We start from the raw sequence: 24,855 nt of genomic DNA on the forward strand, positions 1-24,855 counted from the left end.
GGGTCACCAGCTGACATCAATCATGGACATTTCACTCCTTTAACCCCAGTACATCTCCTGGTGGTGGAGTGGTGGCAGTGGTGGCTGCCACCTCCGCTGATGCCCTCGGTGTTATTTGGCCCCCAACTCATCTGCTTCCTCCTTAGCCATAGCCAAAAGCTGCCCTTCTTTGTCCCCTCAGCCCGTCCTTTGATGGCTTTCCCACACCCTGCTCCTCCAGTGCATCCGATGTCACCGAGAAGGCAGACAGTTGAGGACCCGACGACGCCCCTGCATCCCACTTCGACAGGTCGCATGAAAGTTCTCCAGCCGGCCTCTCTATGCACTCCGCCTCCAAGTCTGCATACTTTGTGCTGGTCCGCTCATTTGCGGTCTCCGTACCTTCCTCCCACGGGACAGTGAGCTCAAGAACTCTCTGTACATTTTAAAATATTTTCTCCCTGACAAATGTGTTTCTCTGTCGCTCTTAGAGTATCTCACAAGAGGAGAGCCTCACATTTCAGCAACCATGTTACATACTGTATCTTCACAAGGCACATTGTAAAAGACATGAAGGTTAGATAAATAGTTCTTGGACATCTTCACTGTACTCACTTGTGTTGCCGGCTATTTAGACAATAATGGCTGTGTCTAGTCAATCTATACTGCTATGCAAGCTGTACAATGACTACTTTAAAGTATATCCAACTTTCACTTCTACAGTATTGTTCCTTGAGAAATGCTTACTGAAATCTTGTGAGATACTCTGTTTATCATGATTTGCATCAGAAAAAAACAGCTTGTATGCATGTCAGCCACATCGTTAAGGAGCTTTAGTGCCACTTTGGATGAGATGTGATCCTTTCCAATGCTAAAAGAATTTGGTTTCCCTTACAGTAGCTAAAGCTTTGGTCACATGTTAAATGCGAGCAAGAGCACTTTGACATGCCTGTCTTTTAACTGTTAATTAAAAATGGTCCTCCGTGAACATACAGTGTAATAAAAGTGCCATATGAATAATTAGAAGCTAATGTCAACACTGATTAAGCATGTGCTTTCATTTACTGATAACGATGGCCACTCGCAGGCCTTGTTTTTGCATTGGAGGCTAATAGAAAACGTGTTGCTCTGAGCAACACATTAGTCAGCGACATAGTGACCGTAACACTGTGATAGAATTTTCTATTGTGTTTCCGAACAAGATGTCAGATTTACCCATGTAGCTTAATGAGCTCATGCATTGTTCATACCGCTCATGTGTATCACATTTATGCTCACATTGGTCTGTGTGTGTTTCAGGTTCAAACCAGCACACTGCATAAACACTCAAATGCACATTTCTGTGAAAGTCCTTGAAAAAGATTTATTCCATTTAGTCTTCTCAGGTTAGTAGGAACTTCACACCGTCTTGTACACGTGCTTGCTTTGACATTTAAATGTCTTATTTCCTGCCTGGATCCCCTAGACTCTTCCTCATCTGTTGTCTTGGCAGTGAGGACGCATTCAGAAGGAAAGACATTTTTGTAGTTTTATTTTATTCATAGTGAAAGTACACCAATCGAGGAATGTGACTTGGCACAGTCATATGATCTCAAAAGGAGGAGCCCGAAGTGAGTTGTTTTTCATACTGTTGAGCTATTTTGAATGCAACGTCCAGCTAATTGCATTTTAATTAGACCCATGCTTGATATTTATTGTGGTGGGTGCTTGTGTGTAATGATTGTGATCATAAACTATGCTCTGTGAGTGATGATGATGATGACGGAGGCATTGATTATACTTTTTGAATATTTTATGTCACAATTAGCAGCTCATTTTGCACAAAAGTTTGACAAAATAAGCATAAATTCATTCAGTATCCTACAGAGTACTGGGAAACAGGTTTTAGGCCACAATTTGATTTGGTCTTTTAGCAATACTAACATAACCATTTATTGATTATTTATTCCTCCCCTTGTCAGCATATAATCCGAAAACAAATAAAAGTCTGAAAAAGCAGTAAAATATCAAAACATGTTCCCAAAAATGCACTTGGAAGTCGTTAGTACAGTTTGGCTTTTACAGTTAACATACATATAAAGAATATACTGTAATACATTAATTCCTTGACACTTTGCTGCTTCACTCTATCACGGGTTTTCAAAAATATATTAATTAATAAATCATGCTGTTTTGTGGCTGAATAAGGCCTATTATTAGTCAAAAAATATGAGCCCAAACTAAAACTCAACTCTGAACCCTCGACGTCACTTCCTGTCCACCCGTCACTCAGCTCCCCATAGCGTCGGTACACATTGATAGAAACACACATGAGAACGAGTCTTATGGGCTCCACACACGGGAGGCGACAAACGACCGCGATTGCGACCAGCTACACAGGTGAGCGACACATTCACATCCAGAGCGAATTATACGAGTCTCCCACGGTTTGATTGACTGTAAGATGTGGGGGAAATTTCGGGGTATCAAAGTAGTTCAAAGGAGGAAAAGCAAGGACTCTTGCTAGTACCGAATCTTGCTAGCATTGCTAAGTATTGCTTGTAACTTACATAAATGTTTGTGTAAATTAATGTAAACTTACTTATGTTTACTCTGGCGCCAACGGGTTCCCAAGCCGCTGTTTTTTTCTTTATATCTCTATATTCTTTTTTTTTAGAAATGTCAAACACAGTAGCTCGGGGAAGGCAAGTATAGCGTACTGATTAGCATCCTGTCCGCTCGTTGGTTGATCAATGAAACTCCCGCTGATTGGTCCCCATCTGAGCGACAGCGATGAATAGTTGAAAATTTGCGTCGCATGACACGCACGAGCAGAAACTTTCAAACGCACGAATTTCGCGCTTGACAGGATGGCAACATGCGATAATCGCCCTATCGCGCAGGTTCCATTGAAAACGAATGGAGTCGAGGCGATGTCACCTCCCGTGTGTGGCGCCCATTATTTATGTCTTAAATGGCTTATTTTCTATTATTATGTATACTACCTAGGTTCCCAATGTGGGGGTACGGGGGACGCAGATTGGGGGTACATGAATAAAAACTAAAAACGGCTTGACTACATTAGCGCCTAAACCTGAAATTTACGTAATGCACTCGAAGGCTTCGCGTGAACAGCCACAGCAGGTAAGTAGTACAGTACAGAAGACAGGTGACAGCTTGGAAGTTCTTCATTGTTCTGTGTGTGTTAGATGAACCAATAAGTACGTTTGATGATGACGTGTATCGGAAGTGTTTAATCTCAAGATCGTTTATATTGCGTGCTAAATGAGAGCTGGTCTTCTTTCGTGGTGCTGTGACTAATTAGTGTGTTTTATGAACTGTATGATTTGTATGATTTGTTGCTGGCTGGATGCACTGACTATGTTAGAAAGCCCCCAATTTTGCACGCATAAGTAAATTTATGCTTTCACTAATGACGTGTCTTCATAAGGCGTTGCTGCCACTTGTTCGGCGGTCCTTGAACACACCATCTGTGATGCAGATTGAGACGTATGTGTGTGACTTTCTCCGACGATGCACAGACAGACCTCTATTTTCTCTTCTTCCTTTCACCTCGTCCTTGCTCACAAGGGTTAATGCTGTGGGTAAATACACAGAGGTGAGGTTTAATAATGTTAGCTCTGTGCTGCTGTTCATTTTCGCTTGGCACATAATGTCTTACTACATGTGCTCATATGTCCATTTTAGTAATAAGCCTCGTATTGAATGAATTGCCTTGTTGATTTCTGTATGTTACGTGCCTTTGTTTTCATCATTATTTATAATTATTACATTTACATGTCACATTAGTTGCGTTGTACTGATTATTTCCATGTTGTTGCAGACCAAAGCACTGCAGAAGAGCATAAAGATCACAGTTCATCACGTTTTAAATACCGCTTAAATACTTAACACCTGCCTCTCCGTCTTAAATTATTAGCCATGTGTGCAGTTGAAGAGTAACACACATGATTTTTTAATATAATGTCATAATACATATTTAATCATATATCACAGATGTTTCATTGTGTGGTATATGTATGTGTGGTACATGACTTCCAGTCAGATATCTGAAGGGGTTCGCAACTGTGAAAAGTTTGGGAACCATTGGTCTACTATATTGTGTAATCCGAGTGTAAAGGTGACTGTAGGGGTGTTATTTCATGTCTAGAGGGCTCTAATAATGTTAAAAACTCTATTTTGTCAGGTTCTCGGTGTGGTTAGGACCCCAGATGCAGAGGCTTAGAGTTCGTGTGGTAATTCAGGATTTTTAATGACAAAAAGTGCAAGAGAGAGTAGATCCAAAAACGGAAAACGATGGTGTTGTGGCAAAAATAGAGACAAAAGGCAAATGAAAGGTACACCATGAAGAAAAGTACAAACACTGGAGTTAGCTGGACGGCAGGGAGGCGGCAGGTCCAAATGGGCATGGAACAACGACTGGTAGCAGAAGCACTCGGGTGTGTTGCCAGCAGAGGCGAAACAATGAACCAGCGGCTGCCAGCTGTAGGTAGTCGGCTTAAATGGGTATTGGGTAATTAGCCGCAGGTGTGCCCAGCGTCCCCGCCTCCAGCCCGCTTAAGGTGTAACTGCAACAATACAGGAGAAACAAGCCAGAAGAAGGCAGGTACCACGCAGTGACAACCACAACAACTGGTAGTCACTAGCACATTGTGACAGTACCCCCCCCCCCTTAATGGGCGCCACCCGGCGGCTTACCTGGCTTCTCTGGGAAACGCTTGTGAAAGTCCGAAATGAGGGTGGGGTCGAGAATGAGGGACCGGGAAATCCATGAACGATCCTCGGGGCCGTACCCCTCCCAGTCAACCAAATACTGGAAACCCCTGCCCCTTCTTCTCACGTCCAAAATGGCCTTGACCGTGAATGCTGGGTGGCCTTCAATCATCCTGGGGGGAGGGGGAGGCACCTCCGGAGGGCTGAGGTTGCTGGTGGTAACTGGTTTAAGGAGTGAGACATGAAAAACCGGATGTATCCTGAGGGACTCTGGCAGACGGAGTCGAACAGCGGAGGGGTTCAGGACACGATCCACGGGGTAAGGGCCGATGAATCTGGGCTGGAGCTTCTTTGAGTCAACATGAAGGGGTAAATCACGGGAAGAAAGCCACACCCTCTGTCCTGGCTTGTAATCAGGGGCGACTGAGCGGTGGCGGTTGGCTAGGCGTTGGTTGCGCTCTGATGTCCGACCAAGAGCTGCCCGTGTGTTGCGCCAGGCCCGGCGGGCCCGTTGTAGGTGGGCGGCCACGGAGGGGACTGTCACCTCTGATTCCAGGGATGGGAATGCTGGAGGCTGGTAACCATAGGCGACGTGGAACGGGGACAGGCCCGTGGCGGAGCAGACCAAGGTGTTGCGAGCATACTCGATCCACGGCAGGTTGAGGGACCAGGAGGCGGGCTGTTGATGGCAAACACAGCGGATGGCCGCCTCCAGGTCCTGATTGGCTCTCTCGGTTTGACCGTTGCTCTGTGGATGATAGCCCGAGGACAGACTGGGTGATGCTCCGAGGGCTTTGCAGAACGCCTTCCAGACAGCAGATGTAAATTGTGGTCCCCTGTCTGAGACCACGTCCAGGGGGATTCCATGCAGTCTCAAGGCGTGAGAGACTAGTAAGTCTGCCGTCTCCAGGGCCGAGGGGAGCTTTGGGAGTGCTATAAAGTGAGCCATTTTCGAAAAGCGATCCACTATGGTGAGGACGACTGTATTTCCGTTAGATGGTGGGAGTCCTGTCACGAAGTCCAGTGCTATGTGGGACCATGGGCGGGAGGGGATGGGGAGCGGTCGCAGGAAGCCCGCTGGAGCCAGATGAGATGGCTTGTTCCGTGCGCAGACTGGGCAGGCGGCCACGAACTTCTGGACGTCCGCTCGGAATGACGGCCACCAGAACCGTTGCGCCAGGAGGAAAGCGGTGCGGGAGACTCCGGGGTGGCATGCTACCTTGGACTCATGGGCCCACCGGAGGACCTCGGAGCGGAGTCCCGGGACGACAAACAGCCGTGCCGCCGGACAACCTTCAGGGGTGGAGATTTCTTCAGCAGCGTTGGCCACCCGCCGCTCAATATCCCACTGAAGGGCACCCAGGATCCGGGACTGGGGGACGATATATTCCTGGCGGGGTTGCTCCGGGGCCGGTGCGTGTAGTCGGGAGAGGGCGTCGGGCTTGGTGTTTTGGGAGCCCGGGCGGTAGGTCAGGGTGAAATTGAATCGAGTGAGGAAAAGGGCCCATCGTGCTTGTCGGGGATTGAGACGCTGAGCGGAGCGGAGGTATGACAGGTTTTTGTGGTCAGTGTGAACAATGAACGGGAGTTCAGCACCCTCGAGCCAGTGCCTCCACTCTTGCAACGCCAGGATGAGTGCCAATAATTCTCTGTTGCCAATGTCGTAGTTGCGTTCGGCCGGGGTCAGGCGGCGGGAGAAGAAGGCACAGGGGTGGAGCCTCTGGTCGTCGCTCGAGCGCTGGGAGAGGACGGCCCCTACGCCGGTGTCTGACGCATCAACCTCGACAATGAATTGAGAGGAGGGGTTAGGGTGAATGAGCACAGGAACCGAGGTGAATAAAGATTTAAGCTTACTAAATGCTGCGTCTGCCTCTGGGGTCCACCTAAAAGGAACTTTAACAGATGTGAGCTTCGTCATTGGTTCTGCGACCCGGCTAAAATTCCTAATAAATCGTCGATAGAAATTGGCAAAGCCTAGGAACCTTTGAAGAAGCTTCCTTGATGTAGGAACGGGCCAGTCGACCACAGCCTGGATCTTGGCTGGGTCGGGACTAACTTGGCCTTGTTCCACAATGAACCCCAGAAAGGAAACGGACGACGAGTGGAAAGAACATTTCTCTGCCTTAACAAATAATTTGTTCTCAAGTAGCCTTTGGAGGACCAGACGAACGTGCTGGGTGTGTTCCTCGAGTGAGGATGAAAAAATTAGAATATCGTCCAAATAAACGAAAATAAAGCGGCCGAGCATATCTCGCAGGACGTCATTTATGAAGCTTTGGAACACGGCTGGAGCATTGGTGAGTCCGAAAGGCATGACTAGATATTCAAAGTGTCCGAGAGGGGTATTGAACGCGGTCTTCCATTCATCACCCTCTCGGACACGAACTAGATGGTAGGCGGACCGAAGGTCAAGCTTAGTGAATATCTTGGCGGAGTGGAGGGAGTTAAATGCGGAATCCATGAGCGGTAATGGGTACTTATTCTTTACTGTAATATCATTGAGAGCCCGGTAGTCCACACAAGGGCGGAGGGACTTATCTTTTTTGTCCACGAAAAAAAAACCAGCAGCTAGTGGGGACGATGAAGGACGAATGAGGCCAGCTGCGAGAGACGTGGCAATATACTGCTCCAACGCTTCCCTTTCAGGTTTGGAAATGTTAAATAGCCGTGCGGATGGGAGGGTAGCACCGGGAAGTAGCTCAATGGCACAATCATATGGTCTGTGAGGAGGAAGTGACTGGGCTTTTTCTTTACTGAATGCTTCACGGAGGTCGTGGTAAACTGAGGGTACCGAGGTGAGATCAATTCTTTCCGGCAATGCTATCTGGGCGGGCGGAGTTCGTGGACATGCTGATTTGAGACAGTGGGTGTGACAAAAAACGCTCCAATTAATAATGGTGGATTTAGCCCAATCAATGTGGGGGTTATGTTTGAGCAACCAGGTAAGCCCTAATACGATGGGTGCTGAACGGGAAGGAATGACTAAGAAACTCATGGTCTCCGAGTGGTTACCAGAAATGCGGAGAAGAAGTGGAGTGGTTTGGTGCGTGATAGTAGCAAGGTGACGCCCATCAAGGGAACGCACAACTTTAGTATCAGCTAGTTTTACCACAGGAACCCCATGTTGTTTGACAAACCCCTCATCAATAAAATTGTCATCTGCCCCTGAGTCAATGAAAGGGTTAATGTCTAATTGTTTGGTGGACCAGGAGAGAGTACCTGGGAGTTGTAGTCTACCAACCGCGTCAGGCGCTGACGTCATCCGGGGGGGCGTGTCTCCGGACGCGCTTGGAGAGCGTGGATGTGCAGCTTGGGTGCGTGGGCTGCCGGGACGGACCGGACAGCTGGAGAGGGAATGACCTGCCTGGCCGCAGTAGATGCACAAGCGGAGGAGCTTGCGGCGATTCCTCTCCGCAGGAGTGAGACGACTCCCTCCCAGCTGCATAGGTTCGTCGAGCCGAGGTGCAGGAGTGGATTCCATGTAGGCGGATGGCCGGGGCGGTGTCTGTTGGAACTTGTAATCGCCGCGGCTGTAGCCGGGGGTGCCGCGTCCCCGGTCCGCATGGCGGTCGCTGAGGCGCTTTTCGATGCGGCCAGCCAAGGCGATGAGGTCGTCGAGGGTTGCCGGGGTCTCCAGCGGAATCATCTGGTCCTTGATGGGATCAGCCAGGCCAGTAAAAAATGCATCCAGCAGGGCCGTGGCGTTCCAATCACTTTTTGCCGCAAGTGCGCGGAACTCGACGGCGTAGTCGATGGCGCTGCGGCGTCCCTGACTTATCCGCAGTAGGGCGCGTGCTGCGTCGCGCCCGGGAGGAGTCCGTTGGAACACCTGTTCCATCGCCCTGGTGAAGGCTGAATAGGACGAGCAAGTGGGAGATCGGCGGCTCCATTCCGCCGTGGCCCACTCCCCTGCTTTGCCAGTCAGATGGGAAATGATGAAGGCGATCCGTGCCCGCTCGGAGCGGAAGGCAGCCGCCTGCAGCTCGAAGTGGAGCTCGCATTGAGTGAGGAAGGTGTGTACCTCACCGGACTCGCCGGAGAACCTCTCGGGTTTGGACAGCACTGAGCCGAGCGCAGGTAAGATGGCGTCTGACGAGGGCGAATGTTCTGTGGGTCTTTCCGGGTTAGCGGGTGGTGTGGTGGTGGAAGATCCTTGCTGTAGGGTTGCGACCAACGCGCCGAGCTGTGTCTCCAGAGCCTGCATGCGAGCGTCTTGTTGGTCAGCTAGGCTTTTAAAGCACGAACCCAAAGCATTAAGTTGTTCCTCTTGTCTGCCCAGGCGTTGAGCCTGGTGACGCAGCGCCAATGTAATGGGCGCGGGCTCCACGGGGTCCATTGCTGGCTGGTTCATTCTGTCAGGTTCTCGGTGTGGTTAGGACCCCAGATGCAGAGGCTTAGAGTTCGTGTGGTAATTCAGGATTTTTAATGACAAAAAGTGCAAGAGAGAGTAGATCCAAAAACGGAAAACGATGGTGTTGTGGCAAAAATAGAGACAAAAGGCAAATGAAAGGTACACCATGAAGAAAAGTACAAACACTGGAGTTAGCTGGACGGCAGGGAGGCGGCAGGTCCAAATGGGCATGGAACAACGACTGGTAGCAGAAGCACTCGGGTGTGTTGCCAGCAGAGGCGAAACAATGAACCAGCGGCTGCCAGCTGTGGGTAGTCGGCTTAAATGGGTATTGGGTAATTAGCCGCAGGTGTGCCCAGCGTCCCCGCCTCCAGCCCGCTTAAGGTGTAACTGCAACAATACAGGAGAAACAAGCCAGAAGAAGGCAGGTACCACGCAGTGACAACCACAACAACTGGTAGTCACTAGCACATTGTGACACTATTTAGAAGGTCGTAAACAGGTTTTCTATGCTCTAGCTATGAAAATATTCCATTTTATGGAATGTAAGGAATCCTACTTAGGTGGAAATTCATGGGTCTGGAACCAATTAACCGCAATAAATGAGGGTTTACTCTTTCAACTTGTCAGAGAGGTGTTTATTTAATAGTTTCTATTGTAGCTCCAACAATGCGTGATGTGGTGCACATGTATTATATACTCGTGGTTTGAAGTGGTGTAGAACTGTGTTGCATCATGACAATCGTGTTGCTATGAAATTGGAATCTCGTGATGACTCAGTGTAGTTGTACACTATAAACCACGTATCATGCACTGTCATCACAATCTGTCTGTGTGACAAGCATAGAGGTTTGCTGCAAACAACATACCATGCACTGTCATTACCATTCCAATACAGCAACCACATTGTCATCTCCTGTCTTTTGTATCACTTTTGCAGCATGCCATACATTCTCAGAACAAATCCAGCATGTGTTCTTTCGTCTTTGCAAGCAGCTCTGTTCCTCTGGAAATTCATTCATCACTGTTCTTATCTTTGTCATTTCCAGTGTACTGTATATTATTTAGGAAACAAACAAAAAAGTAGCGTATCCATACAAACGTTACTAAAAATGCTCTGGGAAGCAGTCCATAGATTTAATGTTTAATGTTTTTGTGTAAAAATGCTAATCTGATTTCTCATAACTGTCGTAAAGAGAAAACAGTACCTGAGTAGTCGTAACTGAGCTCACACTGAGGCCTTCATGTTGAATTGCTCTCACTTCATTCCAGCACTGGCAGAAAACATTGGAGTGTATCTGACTCCAGGCTGTATGTGCCAGATTGGCCAATTAAAGTGTAGACGTCCAAATGAAGCAGGAAAAAGATAAGAGAGTGAACAGTGGTGCAGCGAGGCAGAGAGAACGCCTCAGAGAGCTGACACACAAAGAAGGGTCTTCTCAGCTGTCTCCTTATGTTCGTCTAAATATCATCAACACCATGGCTCAAATACAGCCAGCTTTTGCAGACACGGCAGCTGTGCCAGCACACAAGGTATGGCTCCTGCAGCCAGGGTTCGAGCTTTGGTCCCTCCCTGAACTAAAACAAATGGCTGCAGGTGAGCCAAAAGGCAGCTACGCTAGCATCACCTCCATCTATTTTTAGAACAGAGCACCCACACTTTCTCATCTTTAAAGCCGTCTTGCTGTGGTCTCAAGTGCAAACTGTTGCCCCCTCATTTTTACTTCCCACATCATTAGGTACACCTGTATATGATACAAACTAGTGAAAGTATTAAGACAAGTGTAAAACGTTGACATTCAAACACATATCGCTACGATGCAGCGTAGCACATCACCTTATAAATCTTATCATTCACTGTACCTGGCAGGCAGGTAGTGTACTTGCTTATATTGTGTTCTTTGCCAAGCTTTAAGGCTGGTTGTGATCGGATTATTTCTCAAAATCATTGGGTTTACCCCACAGTGAACCATTATCTCATAAATACAGATGTTGTTGGCTGTTTTACCGATAACAGACATACCGATATTGTCCAACACGTCATCAGTGATATTAATATCAACTGATACCAATATAGGCCGCAGTTCTTTCCTTCAATGGTCAGGTCTCATCTTGTGTAATGAATGAACACATTATGCTTCTTTTACTGTGATATCACTGGACGCGTTTCACAAATACAGTCGTCCTTCTCGATATCGTGATTCGATTATTGCTCCCTTGCTAACGGTCGCTATTTCGTGGTAGAATATAGTCTATCTTTAGTCAAAAAATATGAAAATACATGTGATATGTAGTATTCTGGTCACTAGGTGGCAGTAATGCCACAAAACATTGAGACATTAGCTTCCATTACCTTACCTTAACACTGCATGGAGTCATGAAGTCAGCCATAATAATGAATAATAATAATAATAAAGAATAATAGGAGTGTAAAGGTTACTATAGAGGTGTTATTTCATGTCTACAGGGCTCTGATCATGTTAAAAACCATCATACAGGTTTTCTATGCTCTCACTATGAAAATATTCCATTTATTAACATTGAATCCTATATCGCAGAAATTCATTTAACGCTGTCAGGTCTGGAACCAATTAACCGCTATAAACGAGGGACGACTGTAAACACTGTTTATACAAAATAAGACAGATCCTGCAATATGCAAAGCAAGTTATAGAAAAAGTGCCAGATTTACTGTAAACATTTTGAGTCAACAAAATAGTCACTGCCATTAGTCAACTAAAATAACATGTTCTCCTACTTTCAGCAAGGAAGACAGGTTAGACTTATAAATTCACAAATAAACATCCAATTGAATGATGCTGGCAGTGATACAATTTGGAAAGCTGCATGTTTCTATGTGGCACAAACATTCGTAGAAGACCAAAGTGCAAAGTTATACAATCAGTGAAATTACAAACTAGGCTCAATCAGCACATCGCCCCTGGTCTGTTATTACTTTGCTGCATGAATGTAGCATGAAGGAAACAAATTAGATTAGAAGTATTCAAGAAAGATTCCTTATTCCCCCCTTGCATCACCAGCGCTTTCATTGCAAATTGCATATTTACAATCCAAAGGCGAAACTTAAAATGATGAAATAATTGCAGACCGTGGACATACAGCACTTAGCTAGTAAGCTTGTTGCTGGCTAAGTCACATGCCGTTATCGGCAGAAAAAAACAATACTAATAGTATTTACGTCTATATAGCGGTTGGCCGATATTTTTGGACACCCGTACTCATGATAATAATGATAATCTCGCATAATTGCTTTCATCACTTGCTCTTCGCTTTCAACACAGTGCCAAAGACAACAAAAGTAGAAGAATTAAAGGGATAGTTTGGATTTTTTGACATGAATATGTGTTCAAAAGAGTAATACATTTGTATCACAAAAAGGCTGTCATGATCTGTGTGCTGTTTGCTGCCGCCTGTCTGCCATGTCTTGCAGCACATTGCTGAGCTGCCTAGGAGGAGCTAACGACACACACCTGCTGGCAATTATCACCTGACTCCTTCTTAGGCTGTGCTGTGAGCTTCCCTCCTTGCCAGATTGTTCCCCGATCTCCGCCTGCGATTTGCTCCTCCCAGCATCTCGTTTTGCTCAGTGTGTCTACTTTCTGGTCGCTTTTTCCTTGGTGTGTGAGTACCTAGTGTCCCTGCTTGGCTTCTGCTAGCGGTAGCCTATTGTTCCTGCTCTGTTTTTTTTGGTAAGTCTCTGTTGATGCACTATACTGCTGATGGGGATGTCATGCAACATCATGTCAAAAAATCCAAACTATCCCTTAAAGCTAAATCTGGCAGTATTGCACTGAAACAGTAATGATGGCTACTTGCCCACGGCCGAGCGTCCCATAAGAACGGTGGCAAGAGGATTCTTCAGAGGAACAGAGCTGCATGCAAAAACAGGAAAAAAAAAGTGTCGTATTAGTCATGAGAATGTATGGTATGCTGCGCTTGTATTGTGTTTTATCATGGTGTAAAGTTGCACTGCATCGTGAGTTTCCAAACAGGAGGGAGACAAAATATTAGAAATAGCTCTCTGTGATGCATTGCAGTTGTAAACACTGCAAACCCCCAATCACAAACATGTTGTTAAATTAATACCGCTCTGACGGGCTCAGTCAAAGCAGAGCTTTATCTTTTAAAAGAATGTATTGTGACTGGGGCTAGTAATATCATCCATGCATCCATTTTCTATGCCGCGTCTCCTCTTTAGGGTTGTGGGGGTATGCTGGAGCCTATCCCAGCTGACTTCGGGCGGCATGCGAGCTACACCCTGGACTGGTCGCCAGCCAATCGCAGGGCACATCTAGACAAACAACCATTCACACTCACATTCATACCTATGGACAATTTAGAGTCTCCAATTAACCTAACATGCATGTTTTTGGAATGTGGGAGGAAACCGGAGTACCCGGAGAAAACCCACGCACGGGGAGAACATGCAAACTCCACACAGAAATGCCCAGCGGAGATTCGAACCCAGGTCTTCCATGCTAACCACTAGACCCCTGTGTGGCCCTAGTATTCTCATTCTTCTCATTCTTGTGGGAACAGTATACCATTTGTTTTCTTAAGCAACCTCTATGGTACAACACATACTGTGTACAGTATCATAAACAAGTGGATGATGCGTGGTGGTAAAAGTTGTCTACCACCATACATGTCTAGCTCCAAAGGCACAATGTTTGATACAGGTCTGGTATTCGATCCTTTTGGATTGTGCAGTTGTAGCTAATGTTTTGTCTGGTGGGTGTATATTTATTTTGGCTTATATTGAAAGGTTGCATCATGCAAAACACAACAAATCCAGAATGCTACATTTGCATAGATGAACAATCACATGTTAACAGCAGCGGGTGCCACAGCAATGCTGTGACTTTAACTGGAACTCAAATCACCTGCCTGCCCTACTCCAGTCATATGAACCCACGTGAATGTATAATTAGAAACATGCCAGTGATATGCACATTGTGTTTAAGAGAAAAGAAGGAGGAAATGAGACTGTCACTTTCAATGATGCAGGCGTTTCCCTGAAGTTATTTTGTGTGTGTGTGGGGGGGGGGATAATGAAACGCTCCAGTCTTGGCATGACAGCATGTCAAGCAAAAAAAAAAAAAAAAATGGCAGTGGGACTGCAATGAAAGCAACAGCTTGGTAAAGATAGGCCATGCAGACTGGCAGCCTTGGACAGATGGGAGGGAGGAAGAGGAGCAAAAAGTGACGTGACAGAGGTGAGGATGCTGCATGAGTCCAAGGAAAAAAGATGCAAGGAGGAGGGAGTCCAAGGAGAATGAAAAGATAGGTCTGGAATATGTGTGATTATCATTGTCACATTTACTGGTCGAGTAATGCAAAAGACGAACAGGCTGTCATAGAGAAAGTCAGATTTGTGCCAGAGGCTCCTTGTCTAGTAAAAACTCCCTGAAGTTGTCAAGCTGTGAATTGTCCATGTTAGATCTCACACAGAAGCTTTAAAGCAGCTCACTGTTTAATAGTTTCAGGAGTATTCTACTTGGCTGAGTTAATTTGGAAGAAGAGAGAATTAGATTGTCTGAAGAATCACGCTGAGCTGCTCAGTGTTCTTTTTCCTTGAATTTAAGTCGTAAATACACCAGAGGGTGTCTCACATTATAATGTGATTTGCATGTAGATGTAGCTATACAGATGGTGTCTGGACATTTTCTTCTGCTAAAAGAGGTGGAAGTTATCATCATATCTCTGCTGGACGTTTTTATCAAGATGTCAATGTAAATTTCACGCCATCCATCATTTTTTACATAACCTAGAGTCTATTCTCTACAGCCATTGTGGCGTCACACTGCCATCCAGTGGTCACTTACTTTAACTGCTTGTTGAATTTTTCCATGGAGAGAACTCATCTTTTTTACTGGAGAAATCCATAATTATCGTTTTATAAAATACGTAATGGAAATTGCAAGACTACACCACTTATATAATAGGCTAGCACCAATATATTGAAATATTGATTGGATACTTTATTAGGGACACATGCACAGTCTAATCAGATCTGATACAATGGCTCATAATGCATGATATGTAATGTATGATTATTATTGTGATTGTACTTTGCAGTGGTGTACACATGCATTGCATTATTACTGTAACTTTGTAGCACCTAGTCATTTTTATTATTGTTGTGGCTATTATGATGGCTCAGTGATAAATGTGTTTTTATCCAGTTACTCCCAAGTAAGAGTAACTCAAATTTATGGCAGTTGTTCACATAACCTGTCCTGCACTCATTTAATAAAGAGAAACATTACATTATTTACTATCCACTGCGGGTCACCTGTTTTTTTTGTTGTTTTTTTTAGAACTTTCAGTTGAGTTGTATTCCATTACATCTAAAAGAAGGCTGTGGAGACATTGTTTGCTTCTTATATTTGTGCTTACAGCCCTGGTCGTGCGCTCTGAGGATTTTGTCATCCATCAGTGTTTCTAGTGACGTTTCCATTACTGTGGTCTCGCATGGCTGAGCAGGAGGAGGCAGTGGTGATGACTGAGAGGCCAGCACTGACCACCAACAACCTTCATGATCTTCTTATGGTGAGAGAATGTGATGATGAGGACAAGGAGCAGGAAGGTTGAAGTCAACAGAAGGCAAACCACAAATGATGACAATGTGATCCTAATAATTTGGTTAGATGACATAGTCTCATGTTTCAGTATGATGCAGCGCAGTTCTACACCCCACCGAACTACATCCATGATATTACACATTACTATTAACGCTGCTTTTGTAGTGGAAGACATTAGATTGTGAAGTGGGGTCATCATATCAGAATGCAGCCACACAATAGTGTAAGGCAAGGGAGCCATTTGCTTGTTTACTGACCTACCGAGAGTAAGATGAGAGGAGAGTAAACAAAAAAGCTAAATACTGCAAGTGAGTGCGAGACGGTGTCTGTGGCGGACAGAGGAAGCTTGTGTTTTCATCACTGTCATGTGTCGTCCCTCTCAACTGAGGGTGAAAAAGTGCACTGGTCTTACATCATGCACACAGAAGGCAAATAGAGACTTGTCCTATCCAAACAGTAAACACATAAGGCATGAATGTGTATAGTAGAATATGTTAACAGTGAAATATCACATCATTAAGCCAAATACAGTATAAGACTACACTGAATATAAGACAACCACTCTTTTTCAATGTCAGTGAAATAATGGGTAGATTGCAATTGATTGTATTTTTGTGTACGTTTATTGTTTTACTCAAAGTACACTGGGTTCCCAACTTACGAACACAATTGGTTCCAGACGACACTTCGCAAGTCGATTTGTTTGTAAGTCAAATAAAAGGTAATATTACCAATGATATAGGTACTACATGTACATGTATACATATACTGTATACATGTATGTAAATATGAGTTTGGATGTAGTAGTAATATTAAACGAGGATAATTAATGAAAAAAACAATAATAATAAAAATGATGTAATACGTAATGATAAATGTTATTTACCTTTGAAGAGGAGTGGTCGAGCATATGTCGTCGTGGCGGAGGAGGAGGAGGAGGAGTTATTGGGGGAAAAAAGGACAAATGGTCGTCGTCGTTAGACTCTTCTAAAAGAGGTAGTGTTCTGAGGGTGGTGTAGAATTAAGCAGGCCTATTAACTCTTCATAAACTTTAATCACACGCTCTGTCCGGGTTGTATCATACAACTACAACTTAGCCTTCCGCTCTCTCTCGTCTTCCTCTCCTGTTGGTCCCATTAGCAGTGTCACAGTGCCCTCTACTGGTCAAGCATGTGGCAGTATATGTAAATATGGAGTTACTACAAGGCAAAATACATGAAAATATAGACCAGTCAGCTTGCGTTGGTATCTCTGAATGTTCACAAATCGGATGTTCGTAAGTAGAGAACCTAGCGTATTTGACATACATTTAGATTTATTATTTAACATTATTATAACAGAATAGTCAAGCTGCAACCTGGTGTTTGTGCACTTATTTGCTCTGTCAGTTCAATTCTATTTCTGAATAAAGAGACGGAAATTAAAAATTAGTTTTTTACAAATCCGATTAATCAATCAAAAAAAATAATCAACATAATAATCGGTTATTAAAATAATTGTTAGTTGCAGCCCTAGATCCTTCCTTGAGATCTTTCCAAACAGTTGGATTGGAGGGGTTTCATTGAATACCCAGACCTCACACCGCTAAACTTCTTTTTATGAGGATACCTAAAAGACAAAGTCTATGTTATGAGAGCCGCAGCAGTCGCTGAATTAAGAGCAGCCGTTGAACGTGAATGCACGCAAATACCGAGGGAATTGTTTTGTGACGTGATTCCGTTGCTTGGCATTGTCAGCAGTGACTGGATCAGGACGGACGTCAGTTTGAGAACAGGTGGTGACAGAACAATAAGATGATATTTGTAAATTGCGAACTGTATTACATTTTGATAAAATTATTTAAAGTTTTTTCGGGACACCCTGTATATTTATATAAAGTATATTTCTTAGCTGCTTGACACTTCATCACATTCAATGATCATCCTAAACTCTGTTTGCTAATTTGGCCTGTCTTTGACCCTTTTTTTTCCCAGAATGGGAACATCTCTCCAGGTCACTGGTGGGTGGGTGTGTGTGTGTGTGTGTGTGTGTGACTAGAAGAAAAGCTCAGGCTACCTTGGGGGAAAAGTTTTTGGCGCCACCTGTTGTATACATGTACAATCTTTAGACCTCACATTTTAGATGACCTGTCTTTTTCAGACTTTTTATAGTAAAAATAACCTTTTGTTTGTGTCAATACAGTACTGTGACTCGACCCAACAAACTGTTCATTAAAAAAAAAAAAAAATTTGAACACGAAGTATGCATTTGTCATATTTTTCTTTCACTTTGAGAGCCAACAATCTATCAAGAAAATCAAATGACTACCGGTATTTCAAAATGAGAAATAAAGTTGATCACAGGTGGAGATTTAATGAATTCCCGTTAATGTGCAAAATGTTGTGTTCCTCGAATCTTAAATATTGCAGTTCAAATAAAGAAATCATCAGAATGAGCGTGCTCGGCAACACTAGCAGCGAAGATAGACAGACACATGAGAGTACGCGGTAGCATGAATATTTCAGCGCGGGGGATGAATATTTCACTCTTTCAATGAGAAGTGAAAAAAGATGCGAGGATTGCGTTACACTTGGAGCCCTACATGAATAATGACTGCTGAGATGAGAGGAGGGACATGTTCACGTTCAGAGACACAGGTGGAGGAGGTGTGGACACAAGGGTGTCGTCAAAGTAGGGGAGGAAAAAGTAGTATAGTATACAAAGTTGATGATGGAGCTAAGGCTGTGACCTACAAGGAGGTGCAGCTTAGTGATTAAAATCCAAAATCTTACGTTTGAAACCTCCCTCCATGTGGACTTGCCTTTTATGGTTATGAGGCAACGTCCAATAATCTTTGAAAGGCCTCACAGGACTGCTTACACAACGCTGACACTGGGTAGGGGCTTGTGTGTTTAGCACGTCATAAATATTTTGCAGCTCTAAATCCAACACTCACTTTTACATGGCTGCACAGAGGTGTACAACTCGATACATAAAACAGACACTAACCGTGATGACATATATGCTAGAGATGTGCGAGTCATGAACGAGTCGTTCAAAACTGTCAAGTTTTGTTACTGAATTGGGACACATGGGTATACGACTCTGTTAACTTGCTCACTTCCTCACCCCTGCTACGCCTAGCTAAATTAAAAAAGGAATCCAGTTGACATGATTATTTGTACAACTGTCGCTCTAACTGCAGTTGTATAAAGGTATTAGCCTCGTGGAAAAAGCAACAGATCTCTTTCGTGCCTTAAATCAACTCTCACTTCCCATTCCTGCCCGAGCTGCATAACGGGTGCTCGACGGAGACTCAAGTTTCACTGACTTGCTGGTAGGCCTGTCACAATAACACATTTTGCTGGACGATAATTGTCCTACAAATTATTGCAGATAAACGATATTATTGTCTAAATTATTTTGAGACAATTTTTTCATTAATGTAATGATAATATATGGCATGATAATGCTGGCACACCGTATCAAAAGCAATAAACTTAAATAACAATAAACAGTATTTAACATTGTAATTGGAATGTCGAGGTTTTAAATAAATAAACTAAATGCATGTAGAAACATGATGTAAAACAATAGTTCCCCAAAGTGTATTGATTAGAAAAAATAGATCAGTGGAAAACTGAAACGGAATGCGCGTCATGGACACTGCCATATTTCGGATTTTGAATCAGTGTCACTTTTGTTATTGTCTGAATATTGACAAAAAGACTGAGAAATATCCCAGAAATACACTGAAGTTCATCAGCTCATTTACAAGTACATATGCACTTCCTCCATTCACTTTTAGCAATATTGTGTATGTTTAATGAGGCGTAATGTTTTGTCGGTTTGGTCAACGTACACGTTTTGGATGCAGCAAAATTCGTTTGGTGCCCAGTGAGTGTTATACTTTGGGAATCATGGCAGTTGAAATGTAGGTTCCACCGTGTTGTGTTGTATTTTTTAATTGTCTTTGTCACAAATTGACTGAAATTGACATCAGATCATTTTTTATACACATCGCTCGTGTAGCACATGACACACAGCTAGCGCCCCACCTCTCCTCACTCGGAGAAAGAGACTAAATGACTAAGAGGAGGGTTCACTCACACCGTTCATTCTGCTATAAAACCAACGCACGCAGGTGTTCGGACAGATGCACAGAGTGAACCCTTAGTCATCTAGCCTGTTTGGTGGAGAGAGAGTACGAAGACAAACATGCACGTGCATGTTAATATATCGAGGCCAGCAAAATGATAGAGTATTTGTTTTATTTACTCACATTTATTTACGGATACTCTCCAAGCATCTACAGCTCGACTGCCAATAGATCGATAGATGTGACTCATAAATGAATCATTAAAAACTGAACGACTGTGTGAGCTGGTTTTCCTGAATGACAATTTGTAAACAAGATTTTGAAGAGGAGTTAGTTATCTGCATTTATTTTTTAGAGCGGTTTTCCTCAAAATTTTCACTTTTGAATCTTAATTTATTATATTGTTGCAGTATTGTGTTGGTGTTTGCTATTTTCATGTAGCTTTCATTTGTGAAAAGGCTTCATTTGGAAGTACAGAATATTATTTTGCAAAGTATGTAGTACAAAGTTATATACCTTGATATGGAGTATATGGATTTGAGGTCCTTTTTGCAGCTATGACAGCTTCTACTCTTCTGGTAAGACTTTCTACAACATTCTGGAGTGCATGTGTGGGAATTCTTGTTCTAGAAGAACATTTGGGAGGTCACTGATGTCCCTGATAGAGGCCCTATCTCTCAATCTCTGCTCTCGTTCATCCCAAAGGTGTTTTCATAGGGGTTTTCCACACCAAACTCATCCAAGCATGCTTTTATGGACTTTGCTTTGTACACACATCATGTGTAGGCTATACTAGTTTACCCTGTTTGGCTTATTACAGTACTCCAAGTTAGAACTGGTGTTAAAGTGAAATGTTTGAGTTATAAAAGCAGTGTCTATGTCTTTCTCTAGGTTACCCTCGGGCAGGTTCGCCATTGCGGAGTCCAATCGGGTCGATCCTCCATATATCCCGCGAGTTCCACAGAGCTCACCTCTCCTGCATCCCTCCTCAACACGTCCACGTACATTAGCATGGGACAGAGTTGGCTCCCATAGTGTCAGCTTGCTCGCCGGACATTCCAGATGTCACTGGTAGCGCTGGTAATGTGCTCTTTCTGGTTGATGTTTAGTACCACCTGAAGCACTCAGGGAACCAATAGGGATGAGCATTTTGCTTAAACATGCCATATTATACTACTTTTCAACAATTTTTAATAAGTCCCAGGGGTCCCACAATAGTGTATTTCAAGTGTCTTTAACAAAATTTGGCCATGATGCTGGAATTTATAGAGTTGAGTGCTTTTAGTGGGCCTGATCACGAAAGGTTTGCATGTATAAAAAATGTACTAACAGGGTGCGCTGAGGATTGCATCTGTCAAATGAACAAAATAGCAGTCGCAATTGACAGCGCTCCAGGCTTTATTTTAATATACTTAGCGAAGTCTGCTTTTTTTTTTAAAAAAAGCTGTCCACAGAAAATTGGTGGCCGTATACGTTGGGAGGGCTCATCTAGCTAGGGGCAGGTTAGAGGTGGTCTCATGAGGTCCATGAGGTTTTTCCTGAATGACTTCAAGAAACCCCGGAACGTTTAAAGCGACCGTTTGAGCGCCTCTTCTCCCAAAAATGGAGCAAACCAGTAACATAATTGGCAGAACTTTTCATGATAATGTCATTGATTAATATAATTGTATGCCCATCCCTCGTACCAAAAGGGATTAATTGTTCTTTTTGCAGTCGAGAGCAACTGGTTATAGCCTTCTCATACCAGGAATGACGTACACTGACTTCAGCAGGTGGGTGGCAATTTAATAATATTGTACTCACACACACATGCACACACACACACGCATACACTCTCACACTCTATTTGAGTCCTGCTCTGATTGACAGAAGGCTGAGATGAAACTTTTCATTTTCACAGTTAATGAGAATTTTTAAATTAGCAGCAGAGTTAAAGATAAGAAATGTCTCTTGCGGGCCACCAGCCTGCAGATCATCTCAGTCTGGATGGATGAATGTTCTTATGACTCTTCCTTCACCTCCATCTCCTCCTCATACTCATAGTCCATGTGAGCACTGTCATACTCCAGCTCCTCTCCCTCATACTCAAAGCCCTCTCCCTCACAGATCAGCTCTTCCGTCTCGTACTCAAGCGCCTCTTCATCATACTCCAGCTCACCGCCATCGTATTCTGCCATTGGAGAGCTAATGTCTTCCTCTTCCTTGAGGTCAGCCTCGCATGATGGTCGGTTAGAGCTGCTGTTCTTCAAGATGCCGTGAATGATGGGCTCCTCTCCCGCCAGGGCCAACTCCTCTACCTCTTGCTCCTCAGCCTTCCGCTGCCTCTCCTTCCTGGCTTCACGCTCCTCCAAGAACTCCGCAGCACCTTCTCCAACTACTGTCACCTCCTCGCCCACTTTAGGAGGCTCCTTGACAGGATTGTGGTCATAAGAGAAGAGGCGAAGGGACCTGAGGCGCTTCAGGCTGGGGAACTCGGTTATCTTGTTGCGGTCCAGGTCCAGGATTTCCAAGCTGTCCATGCTTAGGAGGACTTTGGGGAAGGTCTGGAAGCGATTCCCATAGAGCCACAGCCCCCTCAAAGTCTCCATGCGGGTCAGGTCAGGAGGCAGGGTCTTGAGCCGGTTGTCACCCATTTGCAGAGACCTGAGGTTGGGTAGTTCATACAGCTCTCTGGGGAACCACTGGAAGTAGTTGCTCTCCACCCACAAGCAGCGCAGGTTCTGCAGGTTCTTCAGCTCAGGCGGGAGCGTCATGAGGCGGTTGCTGCCCAGGTAGAGGCGGGTGAGCTGGGCCAGCTGGCAGATGGCGAGAGGAACGTCCTCCATCTTGTTGAAGTCCAGGGCAAGGATCCGCAGGCCTTGTAGCTGGACGATGCTTTCAGGAAGAGTGCGCAGGCTGTTTCCACAAACGTAGAGCTTCTCTACGTGCGTCAGTCCATAAACACGTGCAGGTAAACGCTTAAATCTACGGTAGCTAAGGTCCAACACTGGATCTCCACTCTCCAACAACTCCTCCACACCGAGCGGAAGCTCCTCTTCAACTTCCTCGTCTTTGTTCTTCTTTTTCTTCTGCACAATTTCTACCACTTCCCCGTCTTTCTCCTCCTCCTCTTCCTCCTCGTCTCCCTCGCCCTTCCCGGAGGAGTTTCCCATACTGTGGCCCACTGACTCCTTGACTTGAGTCAGAGCAGAGTCATGTGATGTGATGACAAGCTAACTTAGACTCTTGTTTTCAGCTTGCAGCTGCAAGAACGGATCCTGCCTCAGGCCGATAACTGTCATCATCCCGCAGTCATTCAACACAATGTAGAATAGTGCAAATAGTAGTAGTAGTAGTAGTAATAGTAGTAATAGTAGTCGTAATAGTATTGCTGGTAGTCCACTGTATAAAGTTCAACTTTGAGTTGACTTTTTGCAGTTCTTACCCTTCTCTCTTCTCTTTGCATTCCTTATTGCTTAAGGTTAAGGTCACATGATCCACACGCTCCAGTAAGGCAGGTACAAAAGTGCCACTTTAGCCTGTTAAATTCTCACTCATTTCCATCTTCCTGCGCCACTCTAGATGAGGAGCCCTACGTGTGCTCTGCTAGATGACCTGGCCCGCAGCAAAAAAAAAACACACAATGGAAGTTAATGCAGTTGCCATTAGAAAGAGGCCCAGGTTCTCTCAAAGGTCTGATCCACAAGTAATGCGCATTTTAGCAACACTGCAAAGCTGACTGGCGCTGTAGTTCCGATGCTGTCTGGGTGTCGCCATCACTGAGGAGGTTTACATTCAAACTGCTGTCTCACCCCATTCCTTCCTCCCCCTCCCTCCTCCCTGTGTAACTGGAACATGTGGCATCACATCACATGGTCAAGTGTGAGTGTATAAAGTATGTGTGTGGATGTACTAGTGTGTGTTCGCTTTCCAAAAACTTGTCCCTCTTTTCCCTCCCTCACCTTTTCAATGAAATCAACTGTAAAAGTAAAATTAGTGTAGCCCGAGTGACAACTAACTAGAAAAGCATACATCATAAACATATCAGGTCTACTTCAGTACAGTATCACAAGACATAGGAAAGCATTCATAAACAAGCCACAATTCCCGTATGATTTTTTTGTTAATTTTTTAAACCTCTATGGACATGAACTGCTTTAAGAAGAGAAGAAGTGTGTAAATAACAACAATAATTTAAAATATTTATATTATCAATACCCAAACAAGAAAAGTGGCACAAAATGAATGACTGAATGAATTATAGTACAACCACTACTAATGATAATAAGAATAGGAATATATATATATATATAAAATACAGCAGTAAATTAAATATAGTAGTACAGCAGTAGTTGGATAAAAAAAAAATGACCTCCAAACATGAGCAACTTTTTTTTCACAGCTTTTTATTGACCAGTTAAAAAGCTGTGTTTGACTTTCAGCTGAGACACAAAGCAGACACACAAATACAATGATGTGCAAAAGTTCTGGGACATCATCAAATTCAACAATGCATCATGACCATATATAATATGTACGGTCATATACAAGATTGAAGCCGCACGGTTAGCATATTGGCCACACAGTCAGGAGATCGGGAAGACCTGGGTTCGAATGGGCATCTCCGTGTGGAGTTTGCATGTTCTCCCCGTGCGTGTGTGGGTTTTCTCTGGTTTCCTCCACATTCCAAAAACATGCATGTTAGGTTAATTGGCGACTCTAAATTGTCCATAGGTATGAATGTGAGTGTGAATGGTTGTTTGTCCATATGTGCCCTGCGATTGGCTGGCGACCAGTCCAGGGTATACCCTGACTTTCACCCGAAGTCAGCTGGGATAGGCTCCAGCATACCTGCAACCCTAATTAGGATAAACGGCATAGAAGATGGATGGATACACGATTAAAGCAAAAACTACAATAAAGGAAATAAACAACTGCATGTTAATGTGATCTTTGTAAAACCTAAACTGAATGAAGCCCTTACTTAAGAGCTCGTACTTTCGGCTGTGTTATGATGTCACAATGGCTGTTATGTAAAGCCCATAAAAGCTGGTAAAAGACTAACACTTTTTGATAGTATGATATGTTTCAGACCACTGTGCAAATGAGTGAGGACTTAAAATAAAAAGCATGTGAAGGCTGCTGGGGTC

General features: G+C 44.2%; 2 protein-coding genes across 3 annotated transcripts in view; one reads left to right on the forward strand and one right to left on the reverse strand.

Moving 5' to 3' along the window:
- Nucleotides 1-3,487: 3,487 nt before the first annotated feature.
- fads2 (fatty acid desaturase 2) overlaps nt 3,488-24,855 on the forward strand; it is a 34,617-nt gene continuing 13,249 nt past the window's right edge. Inside the window, exons 1-4 of one of the 2 annotated variants that reach the window (XM_054775690.1) lie at nt 3,488-3,577; nt 15,466-15,616; nt 20,618-20,806; nt 21,440-21,498. The gene's annotated coding sequence lies outside the window, so the exon portion shown is untranslated. Of the gene's footprint in view, nt 3,578-13,359; nt 14,281-15,465; nt 15,617-20,617; nt 20,807-21,439; nt 21,499-24,855 lie in introns of those variants that run through there. The other variant, XM_054775691.1, reaches the window with a different exon arrangement.
- Nucleotides 21,531-23,471, reverse strand: LOC129181049 (leucine-rich repeat-containing protein 10B). Its single transcript, XM_054775695.1, has one exon. The coding sequence runs from the start codon at nt 22,876-22,878 to the stop codon at nt 21,727-21,729; it is 1,152 nt and encodes a 383-aa protein (XP_054631670.1). The 5' UTR covers nt 22,879-23,471; the 3' UTR covers nt 21,531-21,726.

This window comes from Dunckerocampus dactyliophorus, chromosome 5 (genome assembly GCF_027744805.1).
Source record: "Dunckerocampus dactyliophorus isolate RoL2022-P2 chromosome 5, RoL_Ddac_1.1, whole genome shotgun sequence".
Lineage (NCBI taxonomy): Eukaryota > Metazoa > Chordata > Actinopteri > Syngnathiformes > Syngnathidae > Dunckerocampus > Dunckerocampus dactyliophorus.

What these genes read in the sequence shown, in the direction of transcription:
- LOC129181049 (XM_054775695.1), bottom strand. Translation starts at nt 22,878, where the DNA reads ATGGGAAACTCCTCCGGGAAGGGCGAGGGAGACGAGGAGGAAGAGGAG.